General features: G+C 38.2%; 2 protein-coding genes across 2 annotated transcripts in view; both read left to right on the top strand.

The window, feature by feature from the left end:
• The first annotated feature begins 1,084 nt into the window (after positions 1–1,084).
• Positions 1,085–11,231, top strand: TRABD (TraB domain containing). Its single transcript, XM_072401603.1, has 8 exons — positions 1,085–1,321; positions 4,501–4,552; positions 5,313–5,388; positions 7,888–8,054; positions 8,291–8,530; positions 9,513–9,515; positions 10,702–10,841; positions 10,956–11,231. Coding segments are annotated over exons 1-8 (900 nt in total). The 5' UTR covers positions 1,085–1,319; the 3' UTR covers positions 11,176–11,231.
• Positions 11,232–21,874: 10,643 nt separating this feature from the next.
• Positions 21,875–24,945, top strand: part of SELENOO (selenoprotein O) — a gene marked incomplete at its 3' end in the record, with an annotated part of 8,126 nt that continues 5,055 nt past the window's right edge. The window contains 3 exon segments of the mRNA XM_072399035.1: positions 21,875–22,521; positions 23,020–23,223; positions 23,509–23,768. Coding sequence (XP_072255136.1) covers positions 21,950–22,521; positions 23,020–23,223; positions 23,509–23,768 — 1,036 coding nt within the window. The 5' untranslated portion in view covers positions 21,875–21,949.

Genomic DNA, 24,945 nt, shown 5'->3' with positions numbered 1-24,945 from the left:
TTTATTTTGTAAACTATTGTCAATATATTTTTATATCTCATATAATAGCTACAGGTGAGATTATTTATAAATTAAAGGAGCGTCACAAGTTGGAAATACAATTATTTAGTACAACTCTAAGGATGTGCCAATTATTTAGTCCAGGCCACTTTTGACATTTTCTCTGCTTTCCATGTTTTTCCAGTGCCAACAAAAGAAATAAACATGACAATACCAAAGCATTTGTAATTATATTACGATTTCCTGGAAGAATTGGTGCATTTTCTGACATAAATGCAGAGGGGCAAATAGATGTGGCCATGATTGTATATGTATATATTTACACATTCACTCTAAATAAAATAACGAATAAAACATCTTTCATAAGGAACCCTGCAGTTTTAGAATCACTAAAGGCTCATTGTACACATTTCTGCAGATTTTAGTATCATTGACACAATATATTCTGCAGTCGCCCATCCCCTGACACAAGGAGGCAGCATCACAGTCACGTGACACGAGATACCATCAGCTGTAGCAGCATCATCACAGCACACCGCCCGTCACATCCATGGTCACGTGACTGGGACGTCATCGCCAGACTAGCGTGGTTCTTGCATCACTGCTGGGTACAGCTTCGGGTGTGGAAGGAGCTGCAGCAGTCAGACACTCTCGGCCCAAGTGACGTACAGGGCAGTGACGTCTTGCTCGGGTCCCCAGCCCGCTAGAACGGGCCGGCTTTATTCCACTCCTGATTGGCTGCAAGTTCTGCTGACAACACTGTCTCTCACTGGAGGCTCCCTCTCTGCTGAGCTTGTTCCGCTAGGCATGCTGGGAATTGAAGTTCCGCTTGCTGACGTTCTTCGCATGGTGTACGTTTGGCCAGGTTGTGGAAGGACTACAAGCTCCGTGGAGCAGCGCGCCTGCAGCTCCTGGCTTCCTTTCGGACAGATGACTAGTGCAGCATGTTGTACCGTGCTGTAGCTCCAGCTGAGTGCCTGCTCCGAGCTCGCCCACTCCTATAGGGGAAGAGTATAGCTGGCAGACCCGAGCCTTCCCGCTCTGTGCCTGTGACTTCAGTGAGTGCTTTGCGCATGGTAATTGTGTGTGCCACTTACCTCTTCTTCTTACTCACCATATGGAATGCTGCTGTGCTTTATAGTTCGGGCCACAGGTGGTGTCCTCTCTGCCACCCTCACAGGCTTCCATGTCAGGAGGGTAACTCTTCTCTCTCAGGTCTTTGTCCTCCCCTGACCAATATTTCATATAGACATGGGGATGGCCATCCTTTCTACAACTCTTATATTGTGGCCGCATATTGGCATAAAGAGAACCTGTCTATGTAAGTGTGGTTCATGTGGTCTGTGTGTAGATGAGTTTTCTGTGTTGGATGGGATTCCTATGACCCCAGTAGTTGTGTCCTGATGAGGTGTCTTTAAATACACAACCATGTAGTTTACATTCAGACATATACACACGAGCGGCTCTGTCATTGACGAGTGGTTGTGGTATTGTAATGCCATTCCGTGTTGGACTTGGATCTTGGCCTCTCGTTCTAGTCATTGCCCACCTGGTACCAATACTGAGGACAGGGAAAGGTTTGATGATCAAGGACCTAAAGTAATAGGTATTTCTCTCCAGACTGGGAGTAAAGAGACAAAAGCTGGGCAGGGCATTAGTTGAACCTGACTTCCAGGTAAATTTCAGAATCCCCCTTCCAAAGCGTCTCCACCCATACTACCGGGGTAAATGCCTAGACTATCATTAAAAAAGTGTTCCTTGCCTTATCCCCCACTCAGCAGCCGGTGCTCTTCTTTTCCTCTGACACCTCTGGGCTGGCCCTGACCTCACAATGCCGGACTGCTGGTCCTGTATTGTATGTGATGTCAGTTTGTGACCACCACCATTAGAAGCAAGGCCGCTGAAGTGAGGGATAAGCTAAGTAAAACATGAAGAAAAACAAACATACAACCCTTGCAAGGGCAGTTCTAAAATGTCCACAGAGTTTAGCTTGAAGATGCTTTTGTTTCTGTATGAGTTTACTTGCATATAATGACAAGGGTAACAGGGAAATACCCGCTCATTATGTGACTACTTTTAATGCTGATCCCAGTTCAGAAGAAAAACCCCCCTCTGTCCCAGCCTGCTCTAACTAAATACCGGCATTAAACAGAAACTGTCCTATGTCCTTCTTACTCTCCTGAAACTGTACTCAGGATGGGTTAGAGAGGTGGGGGGGTACTTTTGTTTTTGTTGTTTTTTTTTTTTTTAATATACATTTTTATTGAGAAAATAATTGTTTTAAATAACAAACAGTAATAAAGTACAAACAAATGCAATGATCAATTGTGTGCATTGATATCACAATATATTAAGTAAAAAAGACCACAATGACCAATTGCATACATTGATATCAAAATATATAAAAATAACAAGAGTATAAATATTCATTGGTAGTGCATCTTAGTTTTCACAATATTTAGAACAGTCATCGTGGCTAGCTGATGTGCCCGTTACACAAATGTTCCAGATACTTCTGGGTATTTTTTTTTTTCACTAGATACAACAATGTTGTAGCATACATGGTAACGCGCAAATATAGTTTTGACTTGCACTTTTAAGTACACAAAACTCTAATACATAATTGTGAGCCTGCCATATAAGAAAAGTGTTTGTTTACCTAAATACTAAAGTTCTGCAAATGGTTTGCTTTGTAAATGAAGTTGTGCAGTGATTTTTTTTTATAAGTAAATGGTTGATTATACCTGTTGATCTTGCCAGTTTCCCCTCTCTCTATGTCCACTTTCAGTTCTTAAGGGCCACAAACAGGGCCTTCTCCTGTTATAGGGTGACAATGCTCTTCCAATGACTTCCTGTTCTGACACTTACTGTTTTAGGGTTGGGAAACTTTGCTCATTTTCGTTGCCTCACTGTCACCCAGGCTTCCAGTAGAGACTTCAAATGACTGTTTATTATGTATGGGTCAGGCATGGTCCAGTAAGGTAATCAAAAGTTCTGATCGGAGAAATGCCATCCATCCATTGTTGGAGCATATATAAACAGAAAGTGTCAGCAAAGGACAACAAAGTGTAAACAATTAATTTATTTAAAAATAGTAATTGTTTGATACATAGGGCTTTAAATCTAATTTATAATTGACTTCTAATTTAAATTTGTATGCTTTTTGTAAATGTTTAAAAATGCAAATTGCTGATAATCTTAACAAACAGAAACAAGATTGGTTTACAACCTAGTATTTCTATATATGTTTTTATTTTAGAACTCCAACTTCAAACTTTCCAACTTCCTTTGTTGTGCCAGATCTCAGTCTTTTTTCATGAAGTAGTATTAGAAATATTGCATTTAGGTTATTGGAAAATGAAACTGTCAGTATAGGTGGTGCTTGGGTGTCATAGTACGTTCCTTAAAGTTAACCACAAATATTTGATGCAGACTGTCTGGGTGGTGGTTGTGTGTTTTCATGTTTCTTCTCTTTACCAAGCCTCTGCCAAGTTTAAAGTTTACTGGACTTCACAAATGAAGTCTGCAGTTAACTGGACCTGACAAATGAATGTACTGTTCTTGTTGGCTATCGGTGTTTTTGATAAATGCACAGTTTTATTGTAAACTATACACTGAAGGTTATACTTAGTTGCTGTTGTCTATACGGTTCTTTAAATATTTTAAGAAGAACTACATGCTGTTATTTCACCTTTGCTGTTGTGGTCCTGAGCAGCTGTCACATTTGACTGCTAGTTATTTTGGTTACAGTTGAATGCAAAATAGAACTGCTTTGTGCTTTGAATTTGGCACAGAACACTCTATTTCCCTATTCACAGCAGGGTAGGTGAGCTTTGGAATCTGCTTTATAGGCAATGTATAGTGTCTTGTATAAATTTTTTTGTTCAGTATGCAATGCAGTAATGCAGATTTTTTAATATTAACCTAAATTGCCTCACAAATGAACCTCAATGCATGTGCATTCTAAGTATACAATATGCACGGATTGCAACAGTTTTATTTTTGCATTCCTCTCTTAGTGCATTGTGGTTTGTAGGCAACTTATTCAAAATGAATGGGCTGTCCTAATGCCTGTTAACAATCTACAGGTCACCAAATTGGCTTACAGGTGGCCTGCTAGGTGACCTTAATACTAAAACAGAAAAAAATACTTGCATGTTCCCCTTTCCTTTTTACCATGCAGTTTAGTCCTGGAAATTTACCTCTTGCGCTGGTTAATCACATTCTAGGGGACGGAAAGCTGCAATATTGCAACATGACATCTGGTGTTAGCTGTTCTCTGGTATTTCTTCCTCTTAGCTCCTCATTGTCTTTGAAAACGTACATGATATACTTGTCACCCATCAACAATCTATTCGTCTGCCTGACCTTAAGCTGGCTGCTTATAGTAAGTCAGGAGAATTATTTGCCGCATTAGATGTGTATAATGTTATTATAGATTTGATTTCATATGAGGGATTTTCAGTAGCTTTCTACTAATTTTGTTTTTAATTCTTTCAGGTTTTTAACTTCTGGAAATACCCATATAATGCAGGAAGGCCAACCACAGGAGGTATGTTTAAAATATGTCTGTGCTATTCCCACACAAAAAAGAAAAGAAAAACTTGTAGGAGGAGCTGAAGTGACATTGCTAGTGGACTAGGCTGCTTCAAAGCTTACCTATTCAGTCTTCATTGCAGCTGCTGATATCATCACCCTGTCTTCTTTTGGATTCAGGCCTTGAACCACCTTCTCTGACCAGAATGTGAACTACCTGTGCACATGCATGGGGGTTTAATCATTCTAGCAGCCAGTTATGCCAGGATCATACACTAAGCTTTGCATGTGCTTCATTTTTGTAATTAATTCACTAGGGTCAGAAGTTTGCTCATCACATGGTAATATTGTGGTGTGGAGCAGGAATATCTATCACAGTTATATAACAATCCCAAGTTCACATAAATTCTGGCATACTTAAAATCAATGATGTGAGCATATAGCATTTAAATAAAGTAAAATGCTGCCATGTGTGCACATTTTAGGATTGTTTAATGCATGAAAGTATTTAGACTGATCTATTGTTCACTTCTGGGCAAGGCTGACATTACCTATGTTCAGAAGTGCAGAGGAAAGCAAGCAAATGTGCATACATTGTTGCACTGCATATCTTATACCAGGTGAAGTTTTAATGTCCTATTGTTTCAGATAACCATTGATACATCAGCTCTTTATTTAGGTAAAGGTTTTGTTTCTAACATCCATGTTTGGAATTTTTAACTGAATACGTTTCCAATGGTAATATTCTATGTTTCTGATGGTATTTATTTTGACAGGTTGGTGCTCAACCAATGGCAGAATCTGGTCTGTCCGATGATGGACCAGCAGAGTCTTCTGAATCGCCACACATTTGTGAGTTATTAAAATAGGGTTCCTTTGTGTGATAAATTGTTACTGTTAACAAAGTAATTCTGAAAGATGAGTTTGGTTGTTACAGGCGTGCTTGTTGCAGAGCAGGAACAACAACTCGGCTTAGCAAGAATCAGGATAACGGCTCCAAAGAACCTTTTAAATCAAACTATCGTTAAACTGGTATTTCATTTTTGGAGGATAACAAAATATTTTAGGGGGCACTGATGGTGTTGCCTAATGCTTCCATTGTTTCCTTTCTTGACTTTCATACTTGCATACATCCAGGCTGCTTATAAAGATAAAAGTGTCCACTCTAGAATGTTGGGGACCACTTTAGTGTCACAGAGGAAATTGGAATGTTGTTTAATAAGTGCACAATTATTAGATGTGTGCAGAGTGTTAAATCCTGCACTTAAGGATTATACTTTTTTTTCAAATTCACATCAGGTATATACAAGTATTGATCACTTTGGGATTAAGCAGGTATATTTAATGAGAGTTAAAAAATGTATGATTGGTAATTTTGGAATAATATGTCAATATGTGTATTATTATCTGTGTCGATGGAATGTGTGAAGCCAAGGTATTGGAACTGGGGCTTAAAGCGTACCTAAACTCAGAGTTTTTACTTTACATAAAGGGTAGACAACCTTTTTGTTTAAAGTAAAAATTTTGCTTTTGTGTTTTTTTGCAACATGGCCCTCTCAATTTTTAATCACCTAGGGAGCGAAGAGCCTCACAAGATACCTACGTCACACATCCCGGGAGGCTATTGGCTGCACCTTCTGTGCATGCCCGAGTTTTTTTCCCAATCTACGTCATGTGATCTCGCGGCAGCGCAGTGTGAGATCAGGTGACGTAGGAAGTAGAACACAGAAGAAGAGCGGAAAGGATGTCAGTGCCCGACATACAGGGACGACGGGGGACCCAAATAGAAGAAACAAAACCTCCCGGCGAATAGACTGATCTGCATAATTAAAGGTAAGTGTGTTTTTTTTTTTTGGGGTTTTACCTCTGCTTTAAATGAATCTTTCTTAAAGGATGAGGTGGTAAGGAAGAATTCACTCAAAGAGCTACAGAGCTATTTTCAAATAAATGACACACCAGGAAGTGATCCACTACTAGTGTGGAAAGCTCATAAGGTAGTGATAAGGGGAGTGTTGATTAAACATAATGCCAGGATAAAAAAAGGCCAAAAAAGAGGAGATTCTGACAATTGTTTCCCAGATTTAAAAACTAGAGGAAGAACATAAAAGATCAATAGACCAAACGATTGAAAGTAAATTAATAGGCCCCTATTTAATGTACAGCGCTGCGTAATATGTTGGCGCTATATAAATCCTGTTTAATAATAATAATAATAATAGGCCTCAGAGCCACCCCAGTGTCTTTATATACAGCAAGAGCTGTTGTAGTTGTAAAAGAATGTTTTATGAACAAGGTAATAAAGTGGGGAAAAAAGTTAGCTAGGGCTTTGAGAGGGCAGAGAGAGCAGACATCAATAAACTTCTTGGCGGGTCAGAAGGGGCAGAAACAACATCAAGTGGACATAATTGAAAATATGTTTGGAAATTATTATAGGGAATTATATAACTTGCAGTCAAGAGGTAAGATTGGGTCTAGGCTATATATTGAGGACAGTACTAATAAGTATTTAAATGGGTCTGGTATGACCAAATTGGTGGACTGTGATATTAAATTATTAGAAAAACTCTTATCTATAGAAGAATTGACCAAATCTAAAAAAAAAACACTCTGTGGTAAATCGCTAGGTATGGATGGATATACCCTGGTCTATTATAAGACTTATTTTGATGTCTTAGGTCCATTTTATATGAAGGCATTAAATACTTGGTTGAGGGGGGACGGTTTCTGAAGGATTCTTGGAGGGCAAATATTACAGTAATACCTAAAGAAGGGAAGGACCCTGGAGCTTTTTCCAGTTATAGGCCAATTTCTTTACTAAATCAACACTTGGAATTATTTATGAAAATTTTAGCTAATAGGCTACAGCCATTGTTGAATAAAATAATTTGTTTAGACCATGTGGGGTTTTTTTTTTTAATTTATTAAATTTATTATTTTGACATGATTTTGTGTTTCAAGCTTTGTTATACTCATACTGGTTTATTATACTGTAAAATTATTTTTCATGAAAGACAATGTACCGCTTTTAGACATCCAGACAGAAATCAACGGCCCCTGAAGTAAATATATTGCCTTGGCTTTCCAATAAAGAGGTAGAGTTTAAAGGTAATCCGACTGTTGGACAGATGCTGAAACTCTGCTATCACTTATTTAGGAATTTTAAATTGTCCTCAATTACATCTCCCTTATATCGAATTATAGGTAATCGTCTCTTTCCACCGGGGATGATTGATTTAGTGTTTAAGAAATTAAGGGAGGTTGGACTGTATAGAGCTATATACATGTATGTGTGTGTAACACAACCTGCTTATTCTTGTGGGTTTTTAAAATGTATTTTTTTTTCATCTTTAGCGGATGCTGATGCTTTTAGGATTTTGTGGGAGATGAAAATGAAAAAAAGACGACCACTTCCATCACTTCCAGAAACAGTTACAGAACTTTGCACAGAAGATGGAAGTAAAGTGTACATTGTAGGCACTGCACATTTTAGTGACAGCAGCAAGCAAGATGTGGTAAAGGTAATGGTTAAGCCAGGTTTAACACTGTTGGACTTTTTGAGCTTTTTAATTTCTGTAATGTATTTAGAAACAGACATTTAAATATTCAGAGGTATAATAGTGTAATGTAACTGGTATCCAAACACAGTATTAAGGTTAGGTAAGAACTCCACCATTTATCATGTGAAATGTGTTGGTTTGTTCAGCATTCAGGTGTATCTAAACAAATGTTTGCTAAATAGTTTCTTTTCTCTCAGACCATTCAGGAAGTGCAGCCTGATGTTGTTGTAGTTGAACTATGCCAGTATAGAGTATCCATGCTAAAGATGGATGAAGAAACCTTATTGAAGGAAGCCAAAGAAATCAATTTTGAAAAGCTTCACCAAGCTATTAAACAGGTATCTATTGATTTGAGACCAATACTCCTGGATAATGAGACAAAACCAAAAGATGTGCTCCAGGGTGCCCCGGGAAAGACCACAACGCCAGCAAGTGGGGTCAGTCCCAGGCAACAACCAATGTAGCCCCTCTGGGGTATGGTACCACCTAAGAATAATTTTGTACAAGTTTTCTTTATACAGCGTACATATAGAGCTTTCGTTTGCGGCTTCCCAAATTTCTAACCATACATTCAAATTCAACGTTCGGTTCAGTACTTCCTCCCACTTACACATGTATTCAAACTTGCCAGAGGCGTCTCGTATAGAATTATTCAATAAACTGTATATAGAAGAAACGCATTTGGTATACGGTCCCTCCGCACACAATCTCTCATAAGGAGTCATGTTTAGGAACCTGGCTGAGGGATAGAGAGATCAGATATAATGCCTAATTTGCAGATAAGCATAAAAGATATGGGTGGGAGCTCAACCTTCTCACATAGTTCTTGAAAGGTAAGCAACCCCTTCTCCACTGGATGCAGCTGATGTCTAATTTGGAATAAGCCCTTATCCCTCCAGGGACCTGACATCACCCCTTGCAAACTATCCGGGATCTGTGGGGTGTGGATTACAGATGTCAGGCTTGAGGGTTCTGAAAAAAGGCTGTATTTGTGTATGCAACTCCGCCAAACAGTCCTTGTGAACACCATAGGAGCGAGCAGGTCTTTATCAGCCAATAGCAGGGACGAGCTCCAAAGCATACCATTGGGGTGCGTTTTCTGAGTTTTTATGTCTCTGGTGCTTGTTGGCTCTAAAAATCTACTTGAGGATGCTAAAACTTAAATCAGGAGTCCAGCATCACTTGATTTTAATTCTCTACCGAATGTGACCCAGTCAAAACTTATCCATGTTTGCCCCTTCTAGTCCTCCTAATCTTTTTGTTTCTATTTAAAGCCCATCCTTGGTAAAGCACTCGAGTGTGTGTGTGTGTATGTATATATATATATATATATATATATATATATATATATATATATATATATATGTATTATTCATTCACATGCAGCTTTCTATAGTGGTGATAACTGTGATCAAGAAGGAAGTCATTGGTTTTGGGTGGCTTAGATCACATGACATTGAGGATAGGTGAGGCTTGGAAATCATAAAATAATGCTTTTGTTGGCCTTTTCTTCTTTTATTTGTACCTCTGCTCTAGGGGTACACAACACTCCTGGAGCAGTTCTCACCCTGTGGTGTATGTGTTCTCTCTGTGGACTACAGGTTGACATACTGACACAAATCACATTGCCATGTTTACAAATGCTCACATGTGATCATTTTGAGGGTGGGTAAAAATAAAAATGCAACTGGCAACATTCTGTGTGCATACCTCATCCCTAATCACAAGGAAAGGTGTTTTATCTGAAGTCTATTAACTGATAACAGAAACATCTGCTATGAAAATCTGCACTTTCTGATTAACTGATAGGGTTCCATGTTTTCCATATTTAGGTTAAGAGACAAAGGCTGCATACACAGGTGCAATAATTGTGGTTGGAAAGGATCTTTCACAATTCTTTTTAATGACAAACTACTGCAAGATGCATGACCGAGTGCTGTACATTGGCCCTGAGCCGATTATCGGACGAGAACCATTGCAAGTGTGTACGTAGCCTAAGAAAAGCATTTTACCTCTGTGATTCCCTCATTTTAGGGCTTACATAATTTTTATGTTTTTTAAAGGATGACACTCTTTTACTGTGTAATATACAGAATTTCCCATTAAAGTATTTTTTTTCTGCAATACACTAAATCCTAATAGGTGTTTGCAAGGCAATTAGGTTTAATGGAGTCAACTTCAGCAGCTGCTTTAGCATGTACAATGTACAGCTGTCACACATTTTACCTGCATTTTCATAGTCCAGTGTTTTGTATTTACTAATTTTTTCCTTAGCTTCAACCATTTGCATCACCATAAAAATATATAGGAAACTGATGTTTCACTGTTACATTTCAAGTCACTACAGCTCCAATTTGTCATTGTTGCTTTTGTATTGGCTTGATATGGATGGTAGTATTTTTATTTCTGTTTGTGTATCGGTGCAACGTCCACATTTCTCCAGCAAAGTGGATGGTTGAATACAAATTCCTAGTTTACATAGACCGTGGGCAATGTAAAATATATTTAAAAATGTGTGTTAAAATATTAGAATAAATTTTTTAGGTATTGAGAACATTTTTAAAGGTTTACAGTTTTTCTCATACACTTTCTGTTGGACATCTTTTAGGCCAGCAAAGTGCCTTTTTGCAAGTTTCACCTTGGAGATAGACCTATTCCTGTAACATTCAAGAGAGCCATTGCTGCACTTTCATTTTGGCAAAAGGTCAAACTTGCCTGGGGATTGTGCTCCTTGTCAGATCCTATAAGGTAAGAAAATCTTTGTTCATGTGTAAGATTGGCCAAATCACCCTCACCCACACACTTAACAGTTTTTTACATTCACCTGATAAATTGAACAAATGTCATTTTTTTCTGCTTTAGTGAAGATGATGTGGAAAAATGTAAACAGAAGGATTTATTGGAACAGATGATGGCAGAAATGATTGGTGAATTTCCTGACCTCCATCGCACCATAGTCTCTGAAAGAGATGTTTACCTAACCTACATGCTGAAGCAAGCAGCTAAAAAAACAGAACTACCTCGTGCCTCTGAGAGTAATGATCTTTTCTTATATATTCTCCATGTGCACCTTGACAAATAGCTATACTAACATACAGGTAGTCCCCGTGTTACATACAAGATAGGGACTGTAGGTTTGTTCTTCCTATGTTCTATTTCACCCAGCACACACAGCTTTGTTGTATGTTATTTGACAAATGAGTTGCCGCACCTAATAGGTTTAATTTGGATGTACTTAATTTACTAGAACACAAATATGTCTTTTGGGGACACATACATCTTGGACTATTTTTTTTGTGTGTTCGTAGTTTTATGTGAAAATACACTTACTGTTTTAATGGGCCGTGGGTTTATATAAAAGCCACAAGCTTGATGTACATGTCTCTTTACTTTTACATGTCTATAAAGTTTACACTTCAGCTGAATTAGCAAGGCACGTAACAGCATTACCAAATCACCTTATGATTTTTTCAGACAGACACTGTTTGTTAGAATTGAAGTGAGAAAAGATTGGCAAGGTACAACCAGTTTGCAGCAGTACTAACCTGGAAGCATTATATGCAATTTTCTGCACATACATATAGAATTCCAAACTATACATACAAACAAGCTTTTATGTACACTAACATTCAATAAGCTTAAATACTACTTTTTCAAATTCATAGTTTAAAATACATTTTAAAAATAGATGTATATTCATGTGACTGACTAAAGCATTTGGTTGCTTTTTGGTGGCTGCTATGTTCATATATATATATATATATATATATATATATATATATATATATATATATATATATTCTAGGTACTTTGCAAGATAGAAATCTGACAACAATGTAATTTGTAATCTTTATCTAAATAAAGTGTTGCACAAAGTTCCTGAACTAGGTTGCAGAGGAAATTATGTTCAATAGTCATTGTATAGCTCTGAATGTGAATACCAGGGTCACCCTCTATACTTGCTTTAATCTCTTTGCAAAAGTAATTGTAGTATTTTAACTGATATAGGTTTGCTGAAAGTGTATATGAGAGACATAATCCTGGTTTGCCTTATGATAAGGAGTTATTGATTACTTAGCAATTCCCGATAGTTAATGTATTCCTGCTTCAGGCAAGAGATTTTCCTGACTTCAGTATCAATGCAGTGGTTGAGGGAAGTTGATTTGCTGGTATTGGTAGCTCTGACTGAATTGTTCTTCCTTCACATTGTTAAATTAGAGCTTGCCACATGCATTGGAAATTTATTATACATATTTTAAATGCTGTTAGTTTCCCTGTCGTAAGAAAGAGTTTTTCTTGCTCTCTTCTAGCTAATCTGGTAGAAACAGAAATGTCCATAGCCCATGGCGTTTTAATGCTTATATACAATACAAAATAGGTTTCTACAATATTACTCATGTTAAAGGGAAGCTTGCTGTAACACTCATGTGGGCTTTCATTACTGATTTGAAAATGCTAGTTGTCTAACTGTAATGAATAATCTGGCCTGGAAGAAGTATGCTGCCAGTAAAATGAGAACTACAGGTACACACCTTTTTACTAGCTTGGTGGTATGGAAGCAACAAGCATATTTTAAGTTTCACTTTTCATGACAGGTTTCCTTCAATCCAAATTCTTTTGGCAGTTTTCAGTTTTTTATACTTGATCTGTTCCCTAGTATTGTGCACCCTACTTCTTACCAATCATTAGTAATTTGCTTTAAGGCTTCTCTGTTATCAAAATTTGTTGATTTAAAAGCAGTCGGCAAGTGTGGGAGAAAACTATTACAGTAATTACAGTAAAAAGTAATTTAGGAAACTGCTTTGGTAGTTACAGATTTCTGACTAACCACTGTCTGATTGCTAATGTATGCTTTTCCTGCCACTTTATACTTTTTGATCCTAAAAATGTTATTAAAGAACTTTAAAGACAAAATGATACTGTAAACATTTTATAACTGTATTCCTGTCTACATAAATATGATGGATATGTCAGCTGTGCATGAGAATAATGTTGCATTTTGTATTTTCTCTAACCTTCCTCTGTTGCATACCAAATATTTTAAAATGTAAAATTGAAGCTATCAGCAGTTTTTGAATACTTAACTTTTTTGGACATCAGTTTTGTGTCTCAGGAATTTAACCTTGTTTGAAATTTAAAGGGGTGCCTTGTCTTGCTTTTTCATTATTATAAATTGTCTTTTTGTGTCATTGTCATTTATTTAAATATTATTTAAAGTAAACCTGTCATCTGATCAAACTGGCAGCAGTGTCAAAGTGCTGTAATTTTGTTTTTGACAAATTTGACAATTTTGTTATATTACTCATTACTCATTTATCAAACACTTTGTTTATAGGTACTTGCTAGTACATCATGAATTGAACACTCATTGATTAATCAAGAACATTTTTGGGGTACTTGCTTGTACATTTAGGGTTGAAAGCTCACTGATTTACAAGAACTCATTTTATAGGTCCAGTTGTTCAATTTTAAAGACAGGAAATAGTCAATATCTGAACTGATTTCAGCAGATATTTCTAACCTTTCAGTTTACGGTGGTATAAACTCTAATATGTAAAATCGTTATTTTAGCTACATAAACTCTCAAAGGCCTCTCCTAAGAATGCTCCATTATTTCCTGATATTTTTTCCCCAGTTTGTGTTTTGGGATCCAGTTTCACAGGGTAACCCCCCTAGTGGTCTAATTCTGTCGAAATTTCCGTGCAAAAAGTGATACAATTTTTTTGCATGGAAATTTATTTTTCATTGTAGGCTAAAATTTTTAGGCAAAACTCACCAAAATATGTCCAATAGGTAATGAATTTAATATTAAACTTAAACTATATATAAGTTTTTTTTAAAGATGTAATATAACTGTACAGCAGCATTATATATATATATATATATATATATATATATATATATATATATATATATATATATATATATATATATATATATATATATATATATAATTTCTTTGTATTGGACTCAATACAGCTGATTTGTATTGAATCCAATACAAAGTGATTACAATGTTGATCTCAGCTCTGCAGTTAGCAGCTTGAGATCAAAAGAGGCAGACGTGACGCCGGAGGACAGCGACGGAGCAAAGTAAGTGTTTTTTTTTAGGTTAAAGTGACCCCAAGTGTGACTCGGGATTACCGCTATTTGCAACTAAAATCCACCCCGAGTCTCACCCGGGATTTCCCCTTAGGTGGTAAAATAAAACATAGAATAGAATATAGAATATAAAACACACATTAAGATAGGCTAAAACCCCACCCTAATCTTTATTTAGAAGTTATTGGTGAACCAAATTATCCCTAATGCAGGAACAATATACCACAATGCCAGCAAAATTTGAGAAAGTGGTGTGATTTCACAGCTGCTCGTTTTACATTTTTACCAATAATCCTTCTGTCAGCTGTATGCTGAATCCATCTTCTGCATTCATGACTTTTTCTGTACATGCTATTGTAAAATCTTGTTTAGGTGAAACTAGAAAAAATTTCTTTAGATTGCACAGAGCTCTCAACATTTGGACAGGATCAGCACCCTTTCCATCTTTTGCTATTTAACAGTTCATTTTGGGAATCTGCATACTAAACTGTTAAAATAGGTGGGCAGGGTTAGAACTGTGTTGAGAAAGAAGTGGAGATGTTTTGTATGATTGGGATTACAATTCCAGGATTTGCTATATGGTTAGTTAAGGATTAAACAACGTTTTATTGATCACCTGACAGGTTCACTTTAAAAAGTTGATTTCATAAGGGGCTACTTGAATAACATATACTATTTATAGTTTCTGGACTATATAGATTTTTGGATGATAGTAGTACAGTTGTGATACAAAGCTGCATATTATGAAAATAAAAGTGACTTGCTGTTGTAATTTCAGAGGCTTTATAATGTTTTTTTATTTTTTATTTTTTTTTTAGCATTCCAAGAATGCTAATTATAGTTTTAGATCCCCTGCCCCCTCCAAACTCCTCAATGTCATACCTATTATAAGAATCATCTCGTCAATGTACGTTGGTACCCTTCTATGTTTGTTATGACGTGAAAGTGTCACTTAAGTCTAAAACTAAAGTTTTAAAGTCTAAACTAAAAGTAAAATTTTAACTTGATTTATGTCCTAATGATACATTCCTTCTTTCTGTTGTTCTAAATCTGCGTTCAGTTAGTTCCTATAACTGCCTTATATCATTTTGCAGAGACATACAGTTAGGTCCATAAATATTTGGACAGACAACTTTTTTTCTAATTTTGGTTCTGTACATTACCCCAAATAGTTTTAAATGAAACAACTCAGATGGAGTTGAACTGCAGACTTTCAGCTTTAATCCAGTCGGTTGAACAAAAAGATTGCATAAAAATGTAAGGAACTAAAGCCGTTTTTTAACACCATCACTTCACTTCAGGGGCTCAAAATTAATTAGACAATGGACTCAAAGGCTATTTCATGAGATGGTGTGAGCATTTCCTTCGGTATGTCATTATAAATTAGGCAGATAAAAGGCCTGGAGTTGATTTGACTTGTATGTGGAAGATTTTGCTGTAAACAGACAACTTGCAGTCAAAGGAGCTCTCCGTGCATGTGAAACAAACCATCCTTAAGCTGCAAAAACAGAAAAAACCCATCCGATAAATTGCTACAATATTACTATTTGATGATTTTAAATATAACAGTTAAAGAAAATACACAGTTAAGGTCATACTTACCTAAAAGAGCATCTGAGAAATAAACATATAAAATAATACAATCGGATGAAAATCGGTATTCACGGAGTGGGGTGACTGTTGTAATAGTGGAAACAATACTTAAATGTACGGCTCAGCAACGGTTGCCTTAAGATTACCTTAGACTGCCTTAAGTTGCCTTAACGGTACAACTTACAACAAGACTACATTGACGTCACGCTGCGCCTCCCTTGTTTTTTTTGTCTCCAGTACAGTTTGTGAATTTAGTTCAACATGAAGGCAAAAACTGTAATTTAGAATATAATTGATTAGAATAATATTTTTGTTTTATTATAGAAATATAAAAAATGCACATGTACACATTTTTCTGTGGGCCGCCAAAGTTTTCTCACGGACCACTGTTTGCCGACCGCTGTTCTATAATACACTTGTGCAGAGAGGAATATCAAATAGTGCATACGCATGGATATTTTTAGGGGGGGGGGGGGGGGGGGGTTGAAGCACAAATGTAAAAGCATTATTTGATCAGCTGTAATAGCAGTAATCTCTTGATGTATTATAAGGTATATTACCAGGCCCCACAAAATACTGTAGCATATTTGGAATCTGACTTTTTCTTGTAGTATGTCTGCAGTTTGTCAGCTTGCTATAACATTACATCCCCTGAATGTTATGTCAAGGGCTGAATGTGAGACCCCCTATATCAAAAAAGTAAACCTCAAATATTTGACCCTTTAAACACCTGATACCTATCCAGTCAGGATCATACCTTCAGGAAACAAATATGAAGGGCGATGGCCACTTCTTACATTTTACTGTTTTTAGCATGAAGGGTGAGCTGAAGAATACATAATTAGTTGACTGGTAATCCTTTTCCAGGAATCTTTCAGGGCTGTACTATCACTCCCATCCTTGGTATCTTTTTTGTTTTTCATAGACTTTCAAATGGCCGTTGCTGATTTTTTTCAAACCTTTCTAGGCCTTGGGTGCTAAGGGACCAACAAGGTCTGTACCTGGTATGAAAGTATGACCACATATTTGGCAATATTCAGGTAGTTTCCAACAGCTTTTAGGTGCACAAACAACCAAATGGATTAAGGCAGCTTAACAACCAACCCTTTAGTCATTCCTGGTGTTGTTCGTAGTGATTTCAGCCTTGTTTTGAAGTGTTTGAAAGTTCCTAAAAAAAAAAAAAAAAAAATTTAAGTAGTCATTAACTGGGGCTGTTCTGTTACATTTGAAGCATGAATGTTATCGATACTTCTAGAATTCTTTTTAAATGATTTAAAAGTTTTTTTTTTTATCCGTTTTCCCTGCATTTCTATAAAAAGTGAAGCCATAATGTGTTGGGGTTTTTTTGCCTTTATAAAAGGTATACATTTGCGGTGTGGCATTTGTATACATTTTTGTTACAGCAGTGTGCCTTTCAAAGGTTTTAGGAGAGCATTGTGATTTGTATTACCAAAATAAAGAAATAAAACAGCAAACTTTTGTTGGTTGGTATTAAATGACTTTTTCAAACAAGTTAAGAGGACACAATTGTTAAAAAGTAACCTAAAGCAGTAATAAAATTGTACTGATCACATATATGATACATTGGTATGTATTTTTATACTGACCAGAAGGACGCCATGTAATATATCTTTTCATTCCAAACATGAGCAAGCAAGACCAGAGAAGAAAAATAATACATTCTTAACATTATTAAACCTTGGTGAGTAGAAGGCCTTTCACTACCTCCCCATACATGCTTTAAATTGAAAGCAAATGAATGGTTTGTTCTCGCTCTCACATCTCACTAAAATTTCCATATAAATAATTTAATTGAATGTGCAGGCTCAATGGTTGTAATTTTCAGCCTCCTTTTAATAATTGAGTTGCTGATGTGAAATAGACAGGTTTATATCCAGGTTTGGCACAACTGGGACACAAGTTATCAGGCAGGGATCAGAATTAGAGCCAGGGAACCTTGTGGCACAAAATAACAGCACCAAGGTATTGTCTCCAGGATTTCTGTTGGTGTCTATGGTCTGTAATATATAAATTAAATAGGTGATCGTAAACAGTTGATGGTGTGATTGCTCCAGAATGATACAAATGTACATAACTATTAAATATTTTCATGCCCAGTTAAAAAAAGGCCACTCCTTGCCATACAAAGGTTTTATAATATATATTTATATATTTCACATAATGAACACTTGATCCAACTGTTTTTCTCTTGTTTGTCTGTTTTCTCTTTTTTTAAATGCCACATTTCACAAAAAAATCCATTCATAGGTGGCAGAATACCCTAGAATAGTCCTCAGGTAATAATGGGTAATTAACAAAAGGGCCTTGTTCTGGTCTATGCATTTTTACATATATAGACAACACCTTTGTTTTCTGTGTGATCTGTTTACAGAGAACATGGGGATAGACTCCTGCAACGAAAGTGTTGAGTATGTCAAATAGTGTCCTCAAAATGCATATTAAAAAAAAAAAAAAAAGTGACAAAACCACAATAACAGCTGTTTTGAAAATAACAGCTTCTCTTCAGTGGATGATTGGGCCCCTTTAACCTCCTGAGCAGTTCATTTCTGTCCGGATTTATATTTATTTTACATTTAATATTAAACTTTAAAAAAAAAACACAAAATTCTGTTAAAACAAGGGTGCATAAATAAATCAAAAATACTGAAAGCTGTAATATAACTGTACAGAAGCATATATAATATAATAAGTGTATTAAATCCAATACAAAGTAATTTTGTATTGAATCCAATATAAAATAATATGAAATTCCTGCCACGCTCCCTCACCCAGCAACGTCATCGGGAACTACGGGGGGACAGATCGGACAAAGAGGATGCCGATGGGACCAGATCAGTCTTTATTTTTTTATTTATTTTTTTAGCTACCCCGAGTGTGGCTCGGGATTACCGCTAGGGATGAGCGAGAGGTCCTCTGACAGTCTCGCAAAAATTTCCAATAGGTCAGCGTAATTTTGGCAAACCAATTTTGCAAATTCTAACAAAGTCAATTGAGGGGGGGTAATTCAGACGTGCCATCAGGCAGCTGTGACCGCAGGTTCCCTCGGTCCAGGTTCGCACAGTCCCTGGGCTGTACTTATCAATGATAATTACAGCCCAGGGACCGTGGAAAGCTGGATGGTCACAGCTGATTGGAGGCACATGCTGTGACTGCAGGCATACTGAACTCATGACCTCTCAATGGAGAATCTCCATTTAGAGGTCATATGAGTTCAGTACAGCTGTGTTAGCGCCCCCTGCTTTTTCCCTCGTTCGTTTGGCGAGAACACGACCTCATGGCGAATCACAAGGCCGCTCTCCGTTACATTTTCGTTAAGCGAGAAAGGCCCTATTCGTCGCAGGATCAAAATTACAAATCTCGCTCGCTCATCCCTAGTTACTACAATCAGCTGTTGGTTTTGTTTTTTGTTTTTTTTTACCCTGAGCCACAAAAATTAGCTTTCTTGCTGTACAATTATCAATTTCTATTCAGTCGGGACATTCCATTCCTCTAGTTTGAATAAAAACTAGTCTATTCAAATTTTAGGAAGCTGCAATTTAGCCTATTTTATCTATTACACTTACTTAGCTATATACACCTTCATGCTGTGGCGTATTTAAAGGGTTTGGCAGGTTGGTGCAAATATAGTAAATTCAAGCAATGAACTACTGTAGCATCCCCCCCCCTTCCCCCCAGTTCACCTACCTGGCCTTCGCTGGGCTCCTAAGGTGTAGGTGACCCTACTATGAGAATTTTCCACACATATCTGCCCAAACCGCAACCCTCTTTATATCCCTCACCACTCCTTCAATTTATTTGCCATCTAGCCTTTGTCCCATGTATATCTGGCCCTAGATTTACTTTGTGGCAATCTATGGGACATTTTTGAAATTCTCATTTTCTGCCTGCTGGGAGATGGGAAACCCCTCAGACTGAATCTCAGAATACTGGCCCCCTGGGGTTCTGCCGTAGGCTACATTTGTCCCATTTTCAAGCCACCCTTCCACCCCCCATCTCTTTTTTTAGTTTGAACATATGTGTATTCAGTTAGAGCATATTCGGAATACACACTCATCCTCCTACACTATACTTATTAATAAAAATCTGTCCGCTCCTCTATCCTTTATATTCCAGTAGGAGTGGGAGTTCCGTGCAGTTGTCTAGGTTGATCATACAATGGCTTTCGCTTATAGAGCTTTCATTATCAGTAGATACCAGAGGAGGAATTACAAATTTGTAACTCTGTGGTATGGGACTCCAGTGCTACTACATAAAAATTACACTTCTCTCCTGAATGTATGCTGGAGATGCCAAATGAAGCCAGGCAACTATGTTTCATATTTTGTGGGTTCCTAAAATTGGGAGCATTCTGGAATGACTTTGATTTGAATAAGCCTACTGACCCCCTACTGTTCTTTCTTCTAACTCACTATCATTTCCGCATTATAAATGCTCTCTGTAACTTAGTAATTTCAGAAAAGGCATGTTTTTCACTTTTTAAAACTTTTGCACCTCTCATTTTAGGCCTGATTTACAAGCGCTCCCCAAGGCTAGAGAGAATACACGTTCTTCAGTAAAAGCTGGGTGATCCAGCAAATCTGGGACAACACTCAATCTTTCTCACACATCTTTTTGTCAGAGTTCCTTAAGAGGATTCTTTCCTTTTGGGACACCACTAAGATTGTTTAGTACAGGTTCAGTTTTAATTCTGGCAATAGTCATCAGTTAAGGACATTCCCTATATATAACTTTCCTTCAAAGGTTTTATACTAATATTAAGATCCACTATTACAAAAAAATAGTTTTTGTATATGTTTCTATAGCATAACAACAGATGAGCTTGTTCCCTATATGGTAAGTGAATTTCGCATTTCCTTCTGGTAAGTGCTTGGATACAATTTGAGGATGACATATATGTGAATCACCTCTCTACCTCTTATTTATGTACGATGATATGTGTCTCCGGAATTATGGTTTTCTGAAAGTATACCTTTTGGTCATTCACCTTCAATACGATCCAAGTTCTTTTAACCTTAAAAGTAATATTTACGTTCTTCAAACTGCAACCCCATACCCACTTAACACTACCTTAAGTAATATACTTTAGTTTATGGTATATTCAAGTTTAATCTTCCGCTGCTAGTTACATGTTAGATATCTACCAGCCACATCCTCACCTGCCTTTGGGTTGCTACATATTGCCTACTATGTAAATTTAATTTTGAAATTTCTTGGAATAGCAAAGGATATACATGATGCTCACTATCCTGACAACTTTATAACCTCTGTATCCACATCTATTATCGCTTTGACCTTGCTATGTTTATATCATATGTTTGATTTAGTAGTTTGTGTGTCTCAAGCTCCCCTGAGGAAGCCTTTATGGCGAAACGTGTCGGGGAAATAAGAAACTTCAGGACTTTACATTTAAGGTTACACCAAATAGATCCAGTTGCTAGCAGGATGAATAACCGGAAATGTATGTCTAGTAACAGCAAAGACTCCCTTCCCCCTTTAAAAAAAAAAAAAAAAAAAAGTAAAGCCCCTTCCCTATGTAGAGATAGGGTGATGTCATGCATCCCAGGAGGCTTCTGGCTGCATGAATGCTTTTATGGCGAGGAGTTTTTTCTTCAATGGGGAAAAAGAAAATGCTGATTTCACGCATACACAGTAAGATCAGCACTGTTTTGTTCCCTATCGACCGCAGGCTATGTCATCCGATCCCACGCCTGCGCTGTGTAAGATCAGGTGATGTAGTCAGAGAATGACGGTACCAAGTGCTATCTCTGGCCCGGGACCCTATCCAGGAAACCTCTGGAGGGATTTACAGATCTGCAAAAGTACAGGTTAGTTTTTTTTGTTTTGTTAGTTAACTTCTGCTCATCAAAACTTTATATGAATATAAACTCTCAATCAGACAGAGGGGAAAGGGGCGGGGTCAGTACGCAAGGGTGGTCGGCTAATGTGATTGGCCCTGTGTTTGGGAGTGAAGAAGTAGGCGTGGTCATACAAGGAAGTGGTACCGATACGAACCACTGGCCGTACACTTAGTAATCTGATAGGGGATACCACCTGACAGTGGGAGGAGTCAGTCTGTATTTTGACAGAGGGGTCATGTGATCTCAGTGTTTAGGTGGGTGGCCCGTGTTGAGGGCACGCGGATGGCTCCCAGGCTCTCACGTGTCCTCTATCACTTGGCACGGTCGGCTGGGATCTCTCCGCGCAGTAGGAGCGCTCTCCCCCGCATGGACGCGCTGCTATCTGGGGCTGTAGTTGTCATGAAGCGCGCTGTGCACAGCTCCGCCAGCCCGGCCTCCAGTCTACGTTCCCTACGTTTTGATAACCGGGCGCTGCGCTGTTTGCCGGTGGAACCCGGGGACGGCCAGGACGATGACGCAGTGCGGTCCCGCCAGGTACCCGGGGCCTGCTTCTCTCCGGTCCGACCCACTCCGGTAGAGAACCCCAAGGTGGTGGCTCTGTCCCAGCCGGGCCTGGCTCTGCTCGGTGTGCAGCTGGGAGAAGACGAGGAGGAGGAGGCGGCCCGGTACTTCAGTGGTAATCGCCTACTGCCCGGGTCACGGCCCGCCGCCCATTGCTACTGCGGGCACCAGTTCGGGAACTTCGCCGGCCAGCTGGGAGATGGCGCCGCTATGTACCTCGGAGAAGTACTGAACCCTGCCGGGGAGAGGTGGGAGATTCAACTGAAGGGAGCCGGCCTCACCCCTTTCTCCAGGTACATGGACATATAAATGGGGTGTTCACCTTCCCCATACTTACTATGCAGGAGAATGACCAATATCAGACATCACTGTGATGGGGGAAAGGGTGTTGGGCTGTCAGACCTGTTTATTATTATACAACCGGGTAATATGGTGCCCTGATGGGGGAGGTGACCTGTCTGGTCCTATTTATTATTATGAAACGGGTATTACAGTGCCCTGATGAGGGGAGGTGACCCGTCCGGTCCTGTTTATTATTATAGAACCTGGTAATATGGTGTCCTGATGCAGGGAGGTGACCCGTCCGGTCCTGTTTATTATTATAGAACTGGGTATTACGGTGTACTGATGCAAGGAGGTGACCCATCTGGTCCAGTTTTTATTATATAGCAGGGGGTATCGCAGTGCCCCAGCCCAGGGACTGACATTTGGGGGGGAGGGATTTCCCGTATAATCTCATCCCCTCTTAATTCCTATATAACACTTTTACTAACCATGATTTGATTTCCTAGAGAAGCGGATGGCAGGAAAGTGTTGCGATCTAGTATAAGAGAGTTCCTGTGCAGTGAATCCATGTATCACCTTGGAATACCAACAACAAGAGCTGCATCGTGTGTCACCTCCGACTCCACTGTGATCAGAGATGTATTTTATGATGGCAACCCTAAGAAAGAAAGGTGCACTGTAGTTCTACGGATTGCTCCCACTTTCCTCAGGTAATGTAAAGAATGATTTCCTCAGAGCACATAATAATGAATAGTTATATGTAATGTTCACATTGTGAAGTCCTGGATTTAGTTCGATAAAACCCCACAGATAGTTGCAGAAGTGGTGATACCTCTCCACGGTTGTCCTAAAGGACTAGTGACAAGCAGAACAGATTCCAGTCCTGTTGTGTTCAATCTAAACTTGTATTATTTGATGTCATAGTCACATTTGTAATAATCTTCCTGCTGTAACCTTTTATTTGGTTTCTTTTTTTTATTTTATTGTTTGAGCAGGTTTGGATCATTTGAAATTTTTAAGCCGGTTGATGAAATGACGGGCCGACAAGGGCCCAGCGTCGGCAGGGATGATATCCGAATTCAGATGCTGGATTATGCTATTGGCACATTCTACCCAGACATTCAGGAGAAGTATGCCGGAAACATCACAGAGAGAAATGCTGAGTTCTTCAGAGAGGTAGTGGGATTTTGTGGTTGTACTTTGCATTTCATCTGCTCATTTAAAGACATTTGCCTTGAAAACAATGAAATAACAAGTGAAAAATAACAGAACTCTTAAAGTGGCAAAATACGGCCTGAATGTTTTTTTTGTTTTTTTCATCCCCAAAGTGTGGTTCATTTTTAGTGTTGAGTGTTTCGCCAGGCAGGTATATCTCTGATCATAGCATTTCCTCCTCACATCTTATTCCACTGTGACAAATGTCATTGTAGATGTATGGGGATAATAGGGATATCCTTACAATACTCACCTAATGATACTAGACCTTACCTACACAATCAAATAAAAGGGAAATTGGCCGGACTTCTGCTTTATTAAACTACCATTGCTGATCAGCATCTAAAAATGCTAACTGCTTGACTGTTCTTTTTTTTCTGAAGAAGTACTTTCTGTCTCTGACCTTAATGAAATATGAAAGTTAAGAATAACACATTTAACCAGCCATGTGTTACAGTAAGAATATGTTTAGCAGTGGTAGTTTATGTAATCTCCATGATTGGTCTGCATTAAATTGACAGCAGGTTTTTAAACAGTATGTGCCATCCAAATAGGCCACATGTGGATTTACTGCAGACCTACTAAAATAATACAGGATCCTGTGTCACCAAAAAAGGAATCTAAAAAGGATTTCCCCAATTGCTAGTGAGTCGGTAGTTTAAAATTGGAGAATTGGGTTGTTTCTCTATTAGTTAGCTTTTAGGTGCAAATTCAAAACAAGTGTTTTTATGCATAGTAACATCCTGTTGGCATTATATGTTACTATCCAAAAAAAAGCCACACATGCTCCTCCTTTAGCTTTGATTTTGGTACACATTAGCTGAGGTATTATTTCAGTAAGCTTAAGCAATGTCATAACACTTATTTCCATCCATAGTTGGATTAATTTATCTCCAAGATCTTGTATTAGTGAAGGGAAAGCTGGACCGCTGCTTATAGTCATCTCCAGCACAACCCAGGGATTCTCGGTGGGGTTAAGGTCTGGACTCTGGTGGCCAATCCATGTGTGAAAATAAGGTCTTTTGTTCTCTGAACCACTTTTACTATTTGAGCCCAATTAATCCTGGCACTGTCCTCTTGGAATATGCCTGTGCCATCAGGGAAGAAAAAATACCTGGCCATACAGGTAGTCAGCTGATCTCATATTTTGGTCACATTTCTGAATCTTAACCGACTCACAGGCTTGTAGGCTTTATTTTGGCCAGGCAGTGTAGATT

Source organism: Pyxicephalus adspersus, chromosome 2 (genome assembly GCF_032062135.1).
Source record: "Pyxicephalus adspersus chromosome 2, UCB_Pads_2.0, whole genome shotgun sequence".
NCBI lineage: Eukaryota > Metazoa > Chordata > Amphibia > Anura > Pyxicephalidae > Pyxicephalus > Pyxicephalus adspersus.
Note: the sequence above shows the minus strand (reverse complement) of the source record. Positions and strands in the feature narration are given on the sequence as shown.